The 15,915-nt window shown below is 37.5% G+C and overlaps 1 protein-coding gene across 1 annotated transcript in view; it reads left to right on the top strand.

Moving 5' to 3' along the window:
- The window catches only part of LOC102391019 (ovostatin homolog 2-like), a 52,140-nt gene that overhangs the window by 14,640 nt on the left and 21,585 nt on the right, over window positions 1–15,915 (top strand). The window contains 9 exon segments of the mRNA XM_044941060.2: window positions 1,833–1,944; window positions 3,502–3,611; window positions 3,944–4,102; window positions 4,750–4,991; window positions 8,215–8,257; window positions 8,260–8,415; window positions 8,865–9,014; window positions 12,616–12,786; window positions 14,464–14,612. Of these exon segments, the coding sequence (XP_044796995.2) occupies window positions 1,833–1,944; window positions 3,502–3,611; window positions 3,944–4,102; window positions 4,750–4,991; window positions 8,215–8,257; window positions 8,260–8,415; window positions 8,865–9,014; window positions 12,616–12,786; window positions 14,464–14,612 (1,292 nt within the window).

Here is a 15,915-nt window from a genome sequence, read left to right as displayed (position 1 = left end):
ACCTGCCATTTTATTATACATGTAGCTATCTATTATAAGATTTTAAAAATGTATCTAATCAACATATAATTTTTATTAAGTTCTAAAATAATTTTCTTTTCTTCCAGGTGGATTTTCATCTGTGTTAGTATCTACCTCTTGTACGGTTTTGCCCTCCTAAATCATCTCATAAAAATGTTCATCTATTTTGTTGGTCTTTAACGTCTGCTTTCACCTTTTTCCTAACATTACTTTCTGTTTCTGTATAAATTATTTTCATTTTCATGTTACTCTTTTCCTTAAAATTTTAGTTTATTTTATTAGTTCAAAAAATGTTAGTTGCTTCTTGTTTAAAAACAAAAACATTCAGTGTTTTTACATTTTCAGTTAATCACAACATAACAGCAAAGATTTTGATGCAAAGTATTCGTCCCTTGACAATGGTAACATCTAGATTATTATTGATTTACTTCACATGGTCTCTTTGACTCAGGGATGACTGAAAAATTTTTTCTCTTAATTTCAAAGCAATTAAAGTTCTTCTGATTACTTTTTATTATTTCTTTTTCATTTGTATTTTAAACAGACAAACTTGACCTTTTTTGTTGTTGTTGATTTTATAGCTGATAGTTAAGAGCACCACATATTCTGGAATCAGAATGCCTGGTTAGCTCCACCACCTCCCAACTGTGTGACATTGGGCAGATTATATAGCCAATGTGGGCTTCATTCACTTATCCATATAAAGGAGATGATAATAGTGACTTGTTCATATCATGGTTCTGAGGTTCAATGAATTGATATATCCCTCTAATGTTTTACATTTGAAATTAATAAACACTATATTTTAAAATAGAATTAAATCTGTATCTCTCTAATTACTCTTGTCACTACTGAAAGATTATCTACAGATTTTTCTTTATTTCATTTCATTTTACACTGGTAGCAATTTTAAAATCTTTATTGAAATATAGTTGATTTACCATGTCATGCTAATTTCATATGTACAGCAAAGTGATTCACTTGCACACATATATATAAATACATGTATTATTTCTTTTTTATTCTTCTTTTACATTCTTTTCCCTTAGAGGTTATTGTAACATACTGAGTATAGTTTCCTATACTGTGCAGAAGGTCCTTGTTGATTAACTATCTGTATATAAGTAGTGTATATATTGTAATCCCAAACCTCTTATCCCTCCCCCCTTCCCCTTTAATAATCACAAGTTTATTTTCTATGTCTGTGAGTCTGTTTCTATTTCATAAATAAGTTCATTTGTATTCTCTTTTTTAGATTCCACATGAAATCACATATTCATCTTTTTTCTAACTTCCGTCACTTAGTATGATAATCTCCTGGTCCATCCATGTTGCTGAATATGGCATTATTTCCTTCTTTTTGTGGCTGAATAATATTTCATTGTATACCTACACCAGATTTTTCCTTTTTTATGAACAATTTACCTTGAAGTGTTTTGGTGTCACATATTTGAAGAGTGCTTCTACTCCATCTGTTCTTAATACTTTTCAAGTATTAAGGAGATTTTAATTTCTCAATCCTAAAATATTATTCAGTTCCATTTTTCATTCTTGAATTTGTTCCCATCAATGTCTCCAGGAGAATATCCCTGAAATCTGTAAAATGTGCATTACTTCCACTTTGTTTTCATTACTGATGAAACTCCCCCCAACCTCCTCCTCCTTGTTTTGTAATTCTTGGTCATTTCACCAAGTTTGTGAGATGGAGCCATGGAGCAATTGAGGGAGCTATATATCTGTGCTGAAACTCCGTATTTTTTTAGAGACTTTTGAATCCCTAACCTTTTTATTACACTTTCTCTTCTTTTCAGTTGAAAAATGGTTGTGTTTCTCAAATTGTAAATACAAAAGTCTTCCAACTCTACCGTTCTGGACTTTTCATGTCATTTTATATCACCACAACTGTTACGGAAATTGGGACAGGTAATGCTCGTGTTTTATGGGCAATCTGGGGCTATATGCAGCTTCCTGAGAGATGTTTACTGAGTTAACAATGTTCACGAACTATAGATCAATAATTGTTCAACATGTGGAGTACATTGCCAATAGGTCAACTTGAGTGTTGCTTTTGAATAAGATTTTCCTAATAATACTTAAAATTATTAAGTAAATGCTCTATGTTTATATCTCATCTGTGCTTGCATCAGTGAGACAGAGAGGCTTGACAGGTGAAAAAATTAGGTATCTGTTTATAATTTTGTGTGACAGTCAACTGCCAGGGCCTAGTTTTTTATTTAATGCATATTTCACAATCTACATCTAGTAAGTCAAATCCAGCTCTTTGCCTGTTTACGTAAATAAAATTATATTGGAATACGACCATATTTACTCACCTTGCATAAGAGTGACAACAAAATTGAGTATCTGTGAGAGGGGCTTGTGAATCGTGGGCTTAGAATAATAACTATCAGAACCTTTATAGAACTTTGCCAACTTCCAATTTAATACAACTGGATACATTTGCAAAGGCAAAAATTATTAGTGAAAAATCTACACATAGTGAGTGTACAATAAATATTTGTTTAAAAAATGAAACAGAAAAAGAGGAATGCGAGATTTAATTTGAGGTAGTAAAACCAGATTCAGTTACTAACTATTTCTTGTTACTTAAAAATGATTGCTGCTGCTGCTAAGTCACTTCAGTCGTGTCCGACTCTGTGGGACCCCATAGATGGCAGCCCACCAGGCTCCGCCATCCCTGGGATTCTCCAGGCAAGAACGCTGGAGTGGGTTGCCATTTCCTTCTCCAATGCATGAAAGTGAAAAGTGAAAGTGAAGTCACTCAGTCCTGTCTGACTCTTAGTGACCCCATGGACTACAGCCTACCAGGCTCCTCTGTCCATGGGATTTTCCAGGCAAGAGTACTGCAGTGGGATGCCATTGCCTTCTCCTAAAAATGATTGAGATAATATTATTTATAAACTTCTTTGTGTGAATCTACTTGATAAATATTATAATGGTCTTCATAATAGATGCTTGACTCATTTATATTGTAACTTACATATGCTTGCCTCTGTTTATGACATGCTTTTTTGGTATCACAACACATTTCTACTTACTTTGCTATCAGATATATTTTTTTGAATCTGGAAAAAATATGAAAACAGTTACCTTGCAGGCTAATAATAATTTTGGAAGTGAAAGCCTTATTTTTGAAATTTCTATGGTATTCTCCATCATAAGAAGAGTTCCAAGCCAGAAATGACTAGAATGGTAGGAGGAAGGACATTGAATGTTCTCTCCTGTTTCTGATTCAAATATTTTCATGCTTATTACATTATTCAGCTTGATGAATTATATAACCTAATAGTACTCTGTAGCCTGCTCCTAGCACCCACACCTCCTTTTCAATGTAGAACAAGAATATAATTTTGTGTATATGCATTTGCACATATACAAACAAAATCGAAGTTATTTGTTCTTCTGAAATTCTTGATCAAATGATATATTTCCCATAACACTGCTTTTCATTTCTTGCAGGTGTGCAGATCAGCGAAAAGTCTTCTATTTTTATCACTCCAGTGCTTGGAAGTGTGAGCTTTGAGAACATGGACCCTTTCTATAGAAGAGGAATTTCTTATTTTGGAACTGTGGGTTTGAAAAAAAAAAGTGTTTTCATTTCATTTTCTTGGGTCATAGGTTGCCTTTTGAAAATTTCTGAACACTTTTTTCCTGCTTTCAGAACTCATGTGTAGCATGACTGCATATGATATATTGGAAAAAGTCCTAGGCTGAAAGAAAGCAATAGATACAATTATAGGTATCTCCGTATCATATATTTTTTAATAGAACGTCTTTCTGCCTAATGGAATTTAAGATAATTACAAATAAACAATCACATTTGCAAATAGAAAATGCTTTCTTGGTAGAAATAGGACATTTTAATTTAAAAAATTAATGCTTCTTTTTTGTGTGTGTGCAGCTTAAATTTTCCGGCCCTAATAATGTTCCAATGGTGAACAAGTTATTGCAGTTGGACCTCAATGACAGATTGATAGGAAACTACACCACAGATGAGAATGGTGAAGCTCAGTTTTCCATTGATACTTCTGATATATTTGATCCGGAGTTTCGTCTGAAAGTAAGACATCAGAGTGGATGAGATCCCACAGAAGAAATGAATGTTAGGAATTTTGGAGATTAGAAATCTCTTAAAAGATACCTTGCATTGAAAATACATTTTAATACACTTTAACATTTAGTGTATTTTATGTTTGTTCATTAAATAATACATAAGAATACTTATTCAAGATAACAGCCAATTACTATTATTATAAATTCTCCAATAACCAATATTTTCCTCTGAGAAAATAGAAATAGCTCATAAAGATGATTTGTCTTCTTTCCTTTTACCATTTTGTGCATAGATAAGAGAGATACTATGATTTCTCCTCTTCTGTTTAAACAGAATTTTGCATTTAAACAATTGGTTAGTGTTCAAATGTAGCTGAAAGGCACAAGGCCTAATGTTGACTTCAATGACAAAGTGAGAGAAACAACTCATTGTAGGCCTGATGAAATAGACGTACAACTAAGGTCATGTTTTATATATGAAAAAAGGGGAGTGCTCTTATTATTTTACTGCCAGTAACAACTCTGAAATATTAACCACAAGCTAAGATTCTTCCCTGTCCTGAAGAGATAAGAAGCTTTCCATTCTATAATAATGACTGTCCCGGGAAGATCTTTATACCTCTACAACCCATTTGCTTTCTTTTATCTTCTCAGGCCATATATATCAGACCACAAAGCTGCTACCTTCCAAGCTGGTTAATTCCAGAGTACATGGATGGCCATTTCTCAGTCCAACGCTTCTACTCACGAACCAGCAGCTTCCTAATGATTGAGCCTGAACCCAAGGAACTTAGATGCAATCAAGAGAAGATTGTTACTATACATTACTCTCTAAACAGTGAAGCATACAGGGATGATTCAAACATCAACTTCTTCTATTTGGTAAGTCTCAGTGGGTCGATTCATGGATCTTGTCTAATTGTCTGCTTAGCCCAGTACAGCTCAGAACCTGTACGTCAGTTGGGCCATGTTAATCAGATTGAACCAAGCTTCTTCTTTTGCTGGTGAGTACCACTGGGTCCACGAAGAACAAACCCAGAAATAAACACATAAAAATATCCAAGGTCATTTCAGTTTTTCCAAGGTCGAAAAGCTTAATTATTTATTTATTTTAAACTTTTTCTTTAAAACGAAGATCATGGCATCTGGTCATATCACTTCATGGGAAATAGATGGGGAAACAGTGTCAGACTTTATTTTTTTGGGCTCCAAAATCACTGCAGATGGTGACTGCACCCATGAAATTAAAAGGTGCTTACTCCTTGGAAGGAAAGTTATGACCAACCTAGATAGCATATTCAAAAGCAGAGACATTACTTTGCCAACAAAGGTCCGTATAGTCAAGGCTACGGTTTTTCCAGTGGTCATGTATGGATGTGAGAGTTGGTCTGTGAAGAAAGCTGAGTTCTGAAGAATTGATGCTTTTGAACTGTGGTGTTGGAGAAGACTCTTGAGAGTCCCTTGGACTGCAAGGAGATCCAACCAGTCCATTCTGAAGGAGATTAGCCCTGGAATTTCTTTGGAGGGAATGATGTTGAAGCTGAAACTCCAGTATTTTGGCCACCTCATGCAAAGAGTTGACTCATTGGAAAAGACTCTGATGCTGGGAGGGATTGGGGGCAGGAGGAGAAGGAGACGACAGAGGATGAGATGGCTGGATGGCATCACTGACTGGATGGATGTGAGTCTGAGTGAACTCCGGGAGTTGGTGATGGACAGGGAGGCCTGGCGTGCTGCGATTCATGGGGTGGCAAAGAGTCAGACACGACTGAGCGACTGAACTGAACTGAACTGACTGATGGCTGATTAACAATGTTGTGATAGTTTCATGTGAACAGCGAAAGGACTCAGCCATACATATACACGTATCCATTCTCCCCAAATCCTCTTCCGATCCAGGTTGCCACATAACATGGAGCAGAGTTTGCTATGCTGTACAGTAAGTCTTTGTTGGTTATCCATTTTAAATACAGCGATGTGTACATGTCCGTCCCAAACTCCCTAATTATCCCTTTCCCCCCAACATTTCCCCCTTCCAGGGCAACCATAAATTCATTCTTTAAGTCTGTGAATCTGTTCCTGGAAAATTTTATTACTCAGAGTCTGCTATTTTATGCATTCAGTTCTAACTCACATTAAGTATATACATACCCTTCAGGAAAATGAAGTATTAGACAGCTACTACAGCTACCAGAGAGTGAAGTAGGAGGCTGACTTTGATGAGCAATAAAAGAATTAGCCCTTTTGGTTCTGGCCCTATCCATTTTGTCTCTATAAGGTTATGGAAAGGTGAAAAGCTACAAACTTGGAAATTAGAACTCCTGACTGGAATCCTCTCCCCTCTCCTATGTATTAGGTGAGCTAGTTGATCTTTGGCAGATTGTTTAAACTCTCTAAACCTTAACTTCCCCAGCTATATATTTGTCACTGGAAGGAAAAACAAAAGACTTTGCTCCAAGGGTAAGTATTACATGTCAGGCAGTGTTATAAGGGTTTTTTTTTTTTTAATTAACTCATCAATTAGCCGTATGAGTATCTTCTTTTTATAAATAAGAGAACAGGGGCAAAGAGGTGAAACGACTTGGCTTATTTGAAACCAGTTAGTCTCAACGGTTTCAGGGCTTTATTCACCCCTCCATGGTGACTGGCATATCACTCACCAAGTTTCCAGCACATAATCAGCTCTCAGTCAACTGTGGTCACTTGCTCTGTTCCTTCCCAAATTGTGAAAGAGCTCGTTTTTCATATTTGTTTGTAAAAACTACTTTATCTTATAGAATAGAATTATGATTAGGTCATTCATTATATAATAATAACATGATACCTGAGCAATTGAATATTTCCTGCCATATCAGTAAACAAAAAATGTCACAGTCATGAGCAGCTGTAGCCACCATAGTTAGTGAGCTGGTGAGCCCTGAGGGGACTTGGTAAAGAAAAAATACCGGGAGTTGGTGATGGACAGGGAGGCCTGGCGTGCTGCCGTCCATGGGGTTGCAGAGTCGGACACGACTGAGTGACTGAACTGAACTGAGAAGCCACCAGACTGTAGCCACTCACTGCAGGAAGTGACTGAGCCCTGAGGAAACCTGAGAAATGAAAATACAGGATATTAGACCCAGATAGCTGGGTACTTATCAGAGGAATGATTTCAGTGAGCCCAGATCTTGCATCTTCCCATACATTGAAAAGTGCTAAATTCCTTAACTTGGGATATCTGGTTCTCATTAATTAACAATAACCTTTTGATGTACCTGCATTTTGTTGCAATATTTCCCTCGGCTCCTCAGAGCAGGTCTCTCAGTTTTACTTGAAATGCTTTCTCCCAGGATTGAAATCCTAAAAATTCCCAGCGAATAAGGTATAACCCTCAACTTTTAGGTTTTGAATATTTTTTTAAGTCCACATACCATATTATCTAACATGCTATCACATGCTGTGTTTTCTTTGTTCTGCACAGGTTATGGTGAAAGGAGCAATCTTCCTCAGTGGACAGAAGGAGATAAGAAACAAAGGTGTATATAAAGCATTGACTTTTTTTTAAACATGCGCTCTACCTTCATTTTTCTGTCTTTTAAAGAAATGTTACTGTGATTCTAGTCAAGCAGTTAGGAAGGGCACTTAGCATTACAATTTGTGGATAGAGGCCCAGGGTAACCTGCTAAATATTTCAGTGAAAGAGATTTCAACCTTTTTCTATGATTGCTAGGCCACCAGGTACAATATGGAAAAAGTGATGTCCAAAACTCAAACATTGCTATTGTCTAAATTATGCAGTCTTCCTTCATATATATACCTCTCATTCATTGATTGATTGGGGCTTCCCAGATGGCTCAATAGTGAAGAATCCACCTGTCAATGTAGGAGATGTGGGTTCGATCCCTGTGTTGGGAAGATTCCCTGGAGGAGAAAATGGCTACCCACTCCAGCATTCTTGCCTGGAAAATCCCATGGACAGAGAAACCTAGCGGGTTACAGTCTATGGCGTCGCAAAGAGTTGGACATGACTTAGCAACTGAGAATGCACACAATTTATTGATTAATTGATCTGCCTTTAAAATAAAGTCCAATTTGCTCTTTGTATCCATAAGCCATTCTTTTTTATCTAAGTGTACCCAGTGAGTCAGGAAACTTCTGGTACTGTGTCTGCTGCTCATCTCTCATATTTACACAGCCTGGAAGGGAAACATCTCCTTCCCCATCAATGTCAGTGCTGATCTGGCTCCTGTGGCTGTCATGCTTGTCTACACTCTTCACCCCAGTGGGGAAATCATAGCTGACAGTGTCAAATTCCAGGTGGAAAAATGCTTTAAAAACAAGGTGAGGTCTCTTCTATTTCTTGCATGTTCTGAGTGAGAGGGGTGGGCAGTTTACTCCCTGGTGTCTCCTTGTTTTTTGACTGCTTATAACCTTTACACAGTCATCTCACAATCAGCATTGGCACAGCTCAGTTATTAGGTGATGAACCATCAAACAGAATGAACCACTTTTGACAGCAGTGCCAATCCTGAGATGGCACGACGGTTGGTGAAGGCGGTGTCCCTGTGAGGATGGAGAATTAAGGGGGAGAGTGGGCAAGAGAAATAAGGTACAGAAATCTATAAAGATTTACTTGGAAAAGATCAGACATAGTCCAACCACTGGGTTGGCCAAAAAATTTGTTTGGGTTTTCTATAAGATGCTATGGAAAACCATGAATGAAATGCTTGGCGAACCCAACATTTTCATGTAAAATAATCTTACTCATTCCTTTTCTTCCTTAATTTTAGGTTAGCATAAAGTTCTCGAAGAAGCAGGGACTACCGGGCTCCAGCACTGGTCTCCATCTTCAGGCATCCCCTGACTCGGTCTGTGCCCTCCGGGCTGTGGATAAAAGCGTTCTCCTACTGAAGTCAGAACAACAGCTGTCGGCGGAAAGTGTAAGTTCTCAGATTTCCTCAAGTCTTATGCTCCAGATTATGTTTTTATTTGAAATGGATCAGGTTAAAAATGTCAAACATTATCTTTCTTTGTCTTTCCATGGATTGCACATTTAATTATTTTTCTTGGATGGCTCAGGACTCACAACAATAAAGAATTCTATGGATAATTATAATGGGTTAGGGATTATACAACTGTAGATGTAACCATATATAGGAAAACCTAGAGTTAAATCTCAGTATCAAAGAGTATGCTTGGACATTCTGTTATCTGTTAATAGATCTTATATTTTCATAAGCATTTCCAAACCAGCAATTTCAGAATATTTCATCAAAGTCATCTCAATTAAAAACTATTGGATATTTTAATTTCCCATTTTCTTTCATTTGTTTTTACTTTTTTTTTTAGTTGGAGTATAATTGCTCTACAATGTTATATTAGTTTTTACTATACAACAAAGTGTCAGTTATATGTATACATATTTCCCATCCCTCTTTTTTAAAATTTATTTTTAATTGAAAGAGAATTGCTTTACAATATTATGTTAGTTTCCACTGCACAACAAGGTGAACCAGCTATATGTGTACATGTACTCCCTCCCTGGTGTCCCCATCCCATCCCTCTACAGAGCATCCCTCACAGAGCACTGAGCTGAGCTCCCTGGACTGTGCAGAATCTTCCCACTAGCTCTCTGTTTTACACATGGTAGCATATATCTGTCAGTGCTGCTCTCTTGATTCATCCCAGTTCTCTCTGTCTGTGTTTCTATTCTTGCCCTGCAAGTACATTCTCACATTTTGAAGTTGCATCTTTCCCTTCCTCTAAAGATCTGATTATGTCCCATCAACCACAAGGTTTGGAAGCTGCCACTTCCAGGCCCATTTATTTTAAGCCCCTCTCTTATTAAATCCAAAGGCCATGATTCATGCTCTGACAATGTTGTACTTTCTTTCATCTGGAGTTGACTAGTGTGTGTATCCTCCAATTTCTCCATACTAGTCTTTTCTTTCCTTCATGTAGTTTCTTAAAATTTCCTTCTCCAACTTCTCAACAGTAGGAGCTCTGTTGGAATATGGTATTGATATTTCTTGCTGTTGTTGTTTAGTTGCTTTGTCTGATTCTTGTGACCTTGTGAACTGTAGCCCCCTCAGGTCCCTCTGTCCATGGGATTTTCCAGGCAAGTATACTGGGGTGGGTTGCCATTTCCTTCTCCAGGGGATCTTCCCCACCCAGGGACTCTTCCTCACAAAGGGAAAGAACCCATGCCTCCTACATTGCTGGTAGATTCTTTGCTCTGAGCCACCAGGTAAGCCCTTTGGTATTTCTGCTAATAAGTAATTTGAAAGTCATGGTATTATCTGTATCACACTCATGCTAGTGATTACTTGTTCTCTTTTTTTTTATGTTCTTTTTGGAAGGGTACTTGAGAAGATTTAGAATCAGGCTGCTATCATTTTCCTCCAGATCTAGGCATTCACAGATAATCACGAATTATCTGTGCTCTCAGCCTTGGAATCATCCATAGATCTTCAGGCATCTCTTACTTACACTCTATCTTAAATCCTGAAGTAAAACTAAAAATTTCTGTGAACCACATAAAACAAAATTAAAGGCTTCCTCTCCTAGAATGAGCTGACTCAAAAGTGTTAGATGAAATACTGCAGCTATAAAGAAAAGCACAAGGATAAATGGTTTTACGGGGGTGGGGGGAATAAACTGGGAGATTGGAACTGACATATACACACTCAGTTCAGTTCAGTCGCTCAGTCGTGTCTGACTCTTTGCCACCCCATGAATCGCAGCACGCCAGGCCTCCCTGTCCATCACCAACTCCCAGAGTTCACTCAGACTCACGTCCATCCAGTCAGTGATGCCATCCAGCCATCTTATCCTCTGTCATCCTTTTCTCCTCCTGCCCCCAATCTCTCCCAGCATCAGAGTCTTTTCCAATGAGTCCACTCTTCACATGAGGTGGCCAAAATACTGGAGTTTCAGCTTTACCCTCATTCCTTCCAAAGAAATCCCAGGGCTGATCTCCTTCAGAATGGACTGGTTGGATCTCCTTGCAGTCCAAGGGACTCTCAAGAGTCTTCACCAACACCACAGTTCAAAAGCATCAATTCTTCAGAGCTCAGCTTTCTTCACAGTCCAACTCTCACATCCATACATGACCACTGGAAAAACCATAGCCTTGACTAGACAGACCTTTGTTGGCAAAGTAATGTCTCTGCTTTTGAATATGCAATCTAGGTTGGTCATAACTTTCCTTCCAAGGAGTAAGCGCCTTTTAATTTCATGGGTGCAATCACCATCTGCAGTGATTTTGGAGCCCAAAACAATAAAGTCTGACAGTGTTTTCAATGTTTCCCCATCTATATGCCATGAAGTGATGGGACCAGATGCCACGATCTTAGTTTTCTGAATGTTGAGCTTCAAGCCAACTTTTTCACTCTCCTCTTTCACTTTCATCAAGAGGCTTTTTAGTTCCTCTTCACTCTCTGCCATAAGGGTGGTGTCATCTGCATATCCGAGGTTATTGATATTTCTCCCGGCAATCTTGATTCCAGCTTGTGCTTCTTCCAGTCCAGCATTTCTCATGATGTACTCTGCATAGAAGTTAAATAATCAGGGTGACAATATACAGCCTTGACGTCCTCCTTTTCCTATTTGGAACCAGTCTGTTGTTCCAAGTCCAGTTCTAACTGTTGCTTCCTGACCTGCATATAGGTTTCACAAGAGGCAGTTCAGGTGGTCTGGTATTCCCATCTCTTTCAAAATTTTCCACAGTTTATTGTGATCTACACAGTCAAAGGCTTTGGCATAGTCAATAAAGCAGAAATAGATGTTTTTCTGGAACTCTCTTGCTTTTTCAATGATCCAGCAGATGTGGGCAATTTGATCTCTGGTTCCTCTGCCTTTTCTAAAACCAGCTTGAACATCAGGAAGTTCACGGTTCAATATACACACTACTATATATAAAATAGGTAATTTATAAGACCCTGGTGTATAGCACAGGAAACGCATCGCAATACTCTGTAATGGCCTATATTGGAAAAGAATCTGAAAAAAAAGTGAATATAGGTATATGTGTAACTTAATCACTTGCTATATACCTGAAACTAACACAACATTGTAAATTAACTATACTCCAATAAAAAAAATTTTTAAATCATATATGAGCAATTATATATTATGTGTAACTAGAATATATGCTTTTCTATTTTTGATAATGAGATTTACATATTGAATAATGTTTCTTTTTTGCCCTGGCTGCCTGGAAACAGATTCAGATTTGATACTATGCTTATTCATGGAAACATAGCAACCTGTCTGTTTTACATGTTTATTTACTTCATTTTACTTGATTTTAAATTTTTTATTTGTTGTTAGTAAATAAATTTTTAAATGGACTCTTTTTCCCTTAAACCATATCAAAATATAAAACTGAAAATAAATTAAAATGTATAAGGATTATAAAATAATTATGTGTTGATGTATTTTTAAATGAAGAATAAATGGTTATAGCACAAAAAGTTGCCAATTTTGCCACTACAAAAAGAATATTTCAAATAATTAGAAACCATGATATTTTTCTTCCAGGTGTACAATATGCTCCCAAATACAGAACTGTATGGTTATTTCTATCGTGGTCTCAACCTTGATGATGGCAAGCTAGACCCTTGCATTCCTCAGAAAGATATGTTTTACAATGGCTTGTATTATATACCTGTAAGCAACCATGGGGATGGAGACACCTATGATATTGTCAAGGTAAGATCATTTTAGGCTTTAAAATTGCTGCATGCTGGGACTTCCCTGGTGGTCCAGTGGTTAAGACTTCACCTTTCAAAGCCAGGGGTGTGGGTTCTATCCCTGGTTGAAAAGCTAAGATCCCAAATGCCTTGAGGCCAAAAAAACTCCAAAACATAAAGCAGAAGCAATATTGTAACAAAGTACATAAAGACTTTTAAAATAGTCCACATGAAAAAAATAGTTTAAAAAAATTATTGCACGTCAATTTTAATCTTAGTTTTCCTAATGCATATCTTGGAGAAGGAAATGACAACCCACTCCAATATTCTTGCCTGGAAAATTCTGTGGACAGAGGAGCCTGGTGGGTTACAGGCCATGGGGTCACAAAAGAGTCAGACATGGCTATGTATGTATGCACCAAATGCAAATCTATGTTTTATTATTTGTGCAGTAAAGAATCTGCCTGCAATGCAGGAGACCTGGGTTTGATCCTTGGGTTGGGAAGATCCCCTGGAGAAGGGAATGGCAACACACTCCAGTATTCTTGCCTGGAGAATGGACAGAAAAGCTTGGTGGGCTACAGTCCAGGGTGGGGTCCCAAAAAGTCAGACATGACCAAGTGACTAACACTTCCTTTTCTTTGAGATTGAGGTCAGTAATGTGCTTTAAATCACTCAGAAATTGTCTCATAAAGAAGATATTCATTTTTGTTGATTTTTTTTCTCTGTGGAAAAAAAATTATGGGGTGGCTGAAATGATGATGTTGATGTTAAAGTTAAAACTTGATGTTAGAAGCAATGAGACAACCTTCAAGGTATTGTAATAAATTTTATGCAGAAATCATCAAATCAGGAGGCTAACATAGAGCCTCAGCTCCATTTATACAAAGGCTATTACTGGAATATTCTGAGGCTTCCTAAAAGGGTATTTTTTAAAAGATTTTTTTTTAATGTGGACCTTTTTTTTAGTCTTTATGGAATTTGTTACAATACTGCTTCTGTTTTATGTTTTGGTTTTTCGGCTACAAGGCATATGGGATCTTAGCTCTTCGACCAGGGATCAAACTGACACCCCCTGCATTGGAAGGCGAAGTCTTAACCACTGGATCACTGGGGAATTCCCTAAAGAAATCTTTATGATTGAAGTCTGCTGGGGCTGCTGCTAAGTCTCTTCAGTCGTGTCCAATTCTTTGCGATCCCATAGACGGCAGCCCACCAGACTCCTCTATCCCTGGGATTCTCCAGGCAAGAATACTGGCGTGGATTGCCATCACAGCTATAGAAAGAAAGGGGAATAGAATCAGACGTTTTCTTTCAAGTCCCAGAGCTCCAATTTACTGGCTGTGTCTCATACACATATGTTCATGTGTGTGTATGATGTTAATTAAGGCAATGATAACATCTCATAAATATTTTTCCCTTAAAATCAAATGGAAAATAATGTAAAACCCTTAGCAAAATTACAGAACACAAGTGCTGAATAATCATAATTATTATCATTTTTCCTCCAATTTTAGAGACTTCACACATCATAGACAGGTGACTTGACTTGTAATATACCAGACCCTTGCTTGCTAGCAAAGAAAACATGTATATTTATCATATTTTTTTTAATTATAATATAGTTGATGACTTTTTTTAAGGTCTTGTATAAAGAGACTGCTCAACTTTTCCTTTGCTATTTATTTCTTTGAAGGATATGGGTCTGAAAGTCTTCACCAATCTCCATTACCGGAAACCAGAAGTATGTTCAACGGAGAAAAGCATGCCATACCGTGGGCCGCTCTATCTAGAATCGGGAGGATATGGACCCATGTACAGTGCCCCATTGAAAATTGCATGTGGGTAACCTGGAATTGTGTGGGGGATGATGGTTAAAAGGATTCATGGAATTGGTTGTATTTTGTATGACTATCCAAAACTGAGATTTTTACATGTGCAGTATGTCATGTGTTTGTCTATGACTATACATCCGACTTCCCTGGTGGCTCAGACGGTAAAGCGTCTGTCTACAATGCGGGAGACCTGGGTTTGATCCCTGGGTCAGGAAGATTCCCTGGAGAAGGAAATGGCAACCCACTCCAGTACTCTTGCCTGGAAAACCCCGTGGACAGAGGAGCTTGGTGCAGGCTACTGTCCATGGGGTCGCAAAGAGTCGGGCACGACTGAGCGACTTCGCTTCACATACATCCTGCAGCTGAATAAAGCAGAATAAGGTAAGTGGGAATGGTATTAGCTAAAAAGAAGAATTCACTTCAGATATAAGAGGAAGTTTATTTTTATGGTAGAACACAACAGCAGAAATGTACAGGAGGGCAATCATAATGATAGGAGGAGATGCCCTTATTATGTGTAGATCAGAATACATAGTTCAAGGCAGAGAGCATTTTGATTCTCAGATGACCAAACAGCAGGCATCAGAGAAATGTGTTCAAATACCCATCCATTTTTGGCTTTCCTGGTGATGCAGGGGGTATGTATTCAATCCCTGATGGGGGAACTAAGATCCCATAAGCCATGTGGCATGGCCAAAAAATAGGAAAAAAGAATGCCAAATATAAAAAAGAATGTATATGTGTGTGTGTGTGTGTATGTATAAAAGAGTCAGTTTATTGTATAGAAGAAAGTAACCCAGCATTGTTAATCAACTATACTTCAATTTAAAAAGAGAAGTTTTTTTAATGCCAAATATAGCCCAGAGGCCAAGGAAACAAAAGAAAATGTTCTTCAGAAATTAGCAATGTTATTGTTGGTGGGAATGTAAATTGATACAGCCACTATGGAAGACGGTATGGAGATTCCTTTAAAAACTAGGAATAAAACCACCATATGAAACAGCAATCCCAATCCTAAGCATATACTCTGAGGAAACCAAAATCGAAAAAGACACATGTATCCCATTGTTCATTGTAGCACTATTTACGATAGCTAGAACATGGAAGCAACCTAGATGTCCATCGATAGATAAATGGATAAAGAAGTTGTGGTACATATACAGAATGGAATATTACTAAGCCATAGAAAGAAACACATTTGAGTCAGTTCTGATGAGGTGGATGAACCTAGAATCTATTATATGGAATAAAGTGAGTCAGAAAGAGAAAGATAAATATCATATTCTAACACATATTTACAGAATCTAGAAAAA

Source organism: Bubalus bubalis, chromosome 4, assembly GCF_019923935.1.
Source record: "Bubalus bubalis isolate 160015118507 breed Murrah chromosome 4, NDDB_SH_1, whole genome shotgun sequence".
Classification (NCBI taxonomy): domain Eukaryota; kingdom Metazoa; phylum Chordata; class Mammalia; order Artiodactyla; family Bovidae; genus Bubalus; species Bubalus bubalis.
The sequence above is the reverse complement of the archived record's forward strand: the minus strand, read 5'-3'. Positions and strand labels throughout refer to the sequence as shown.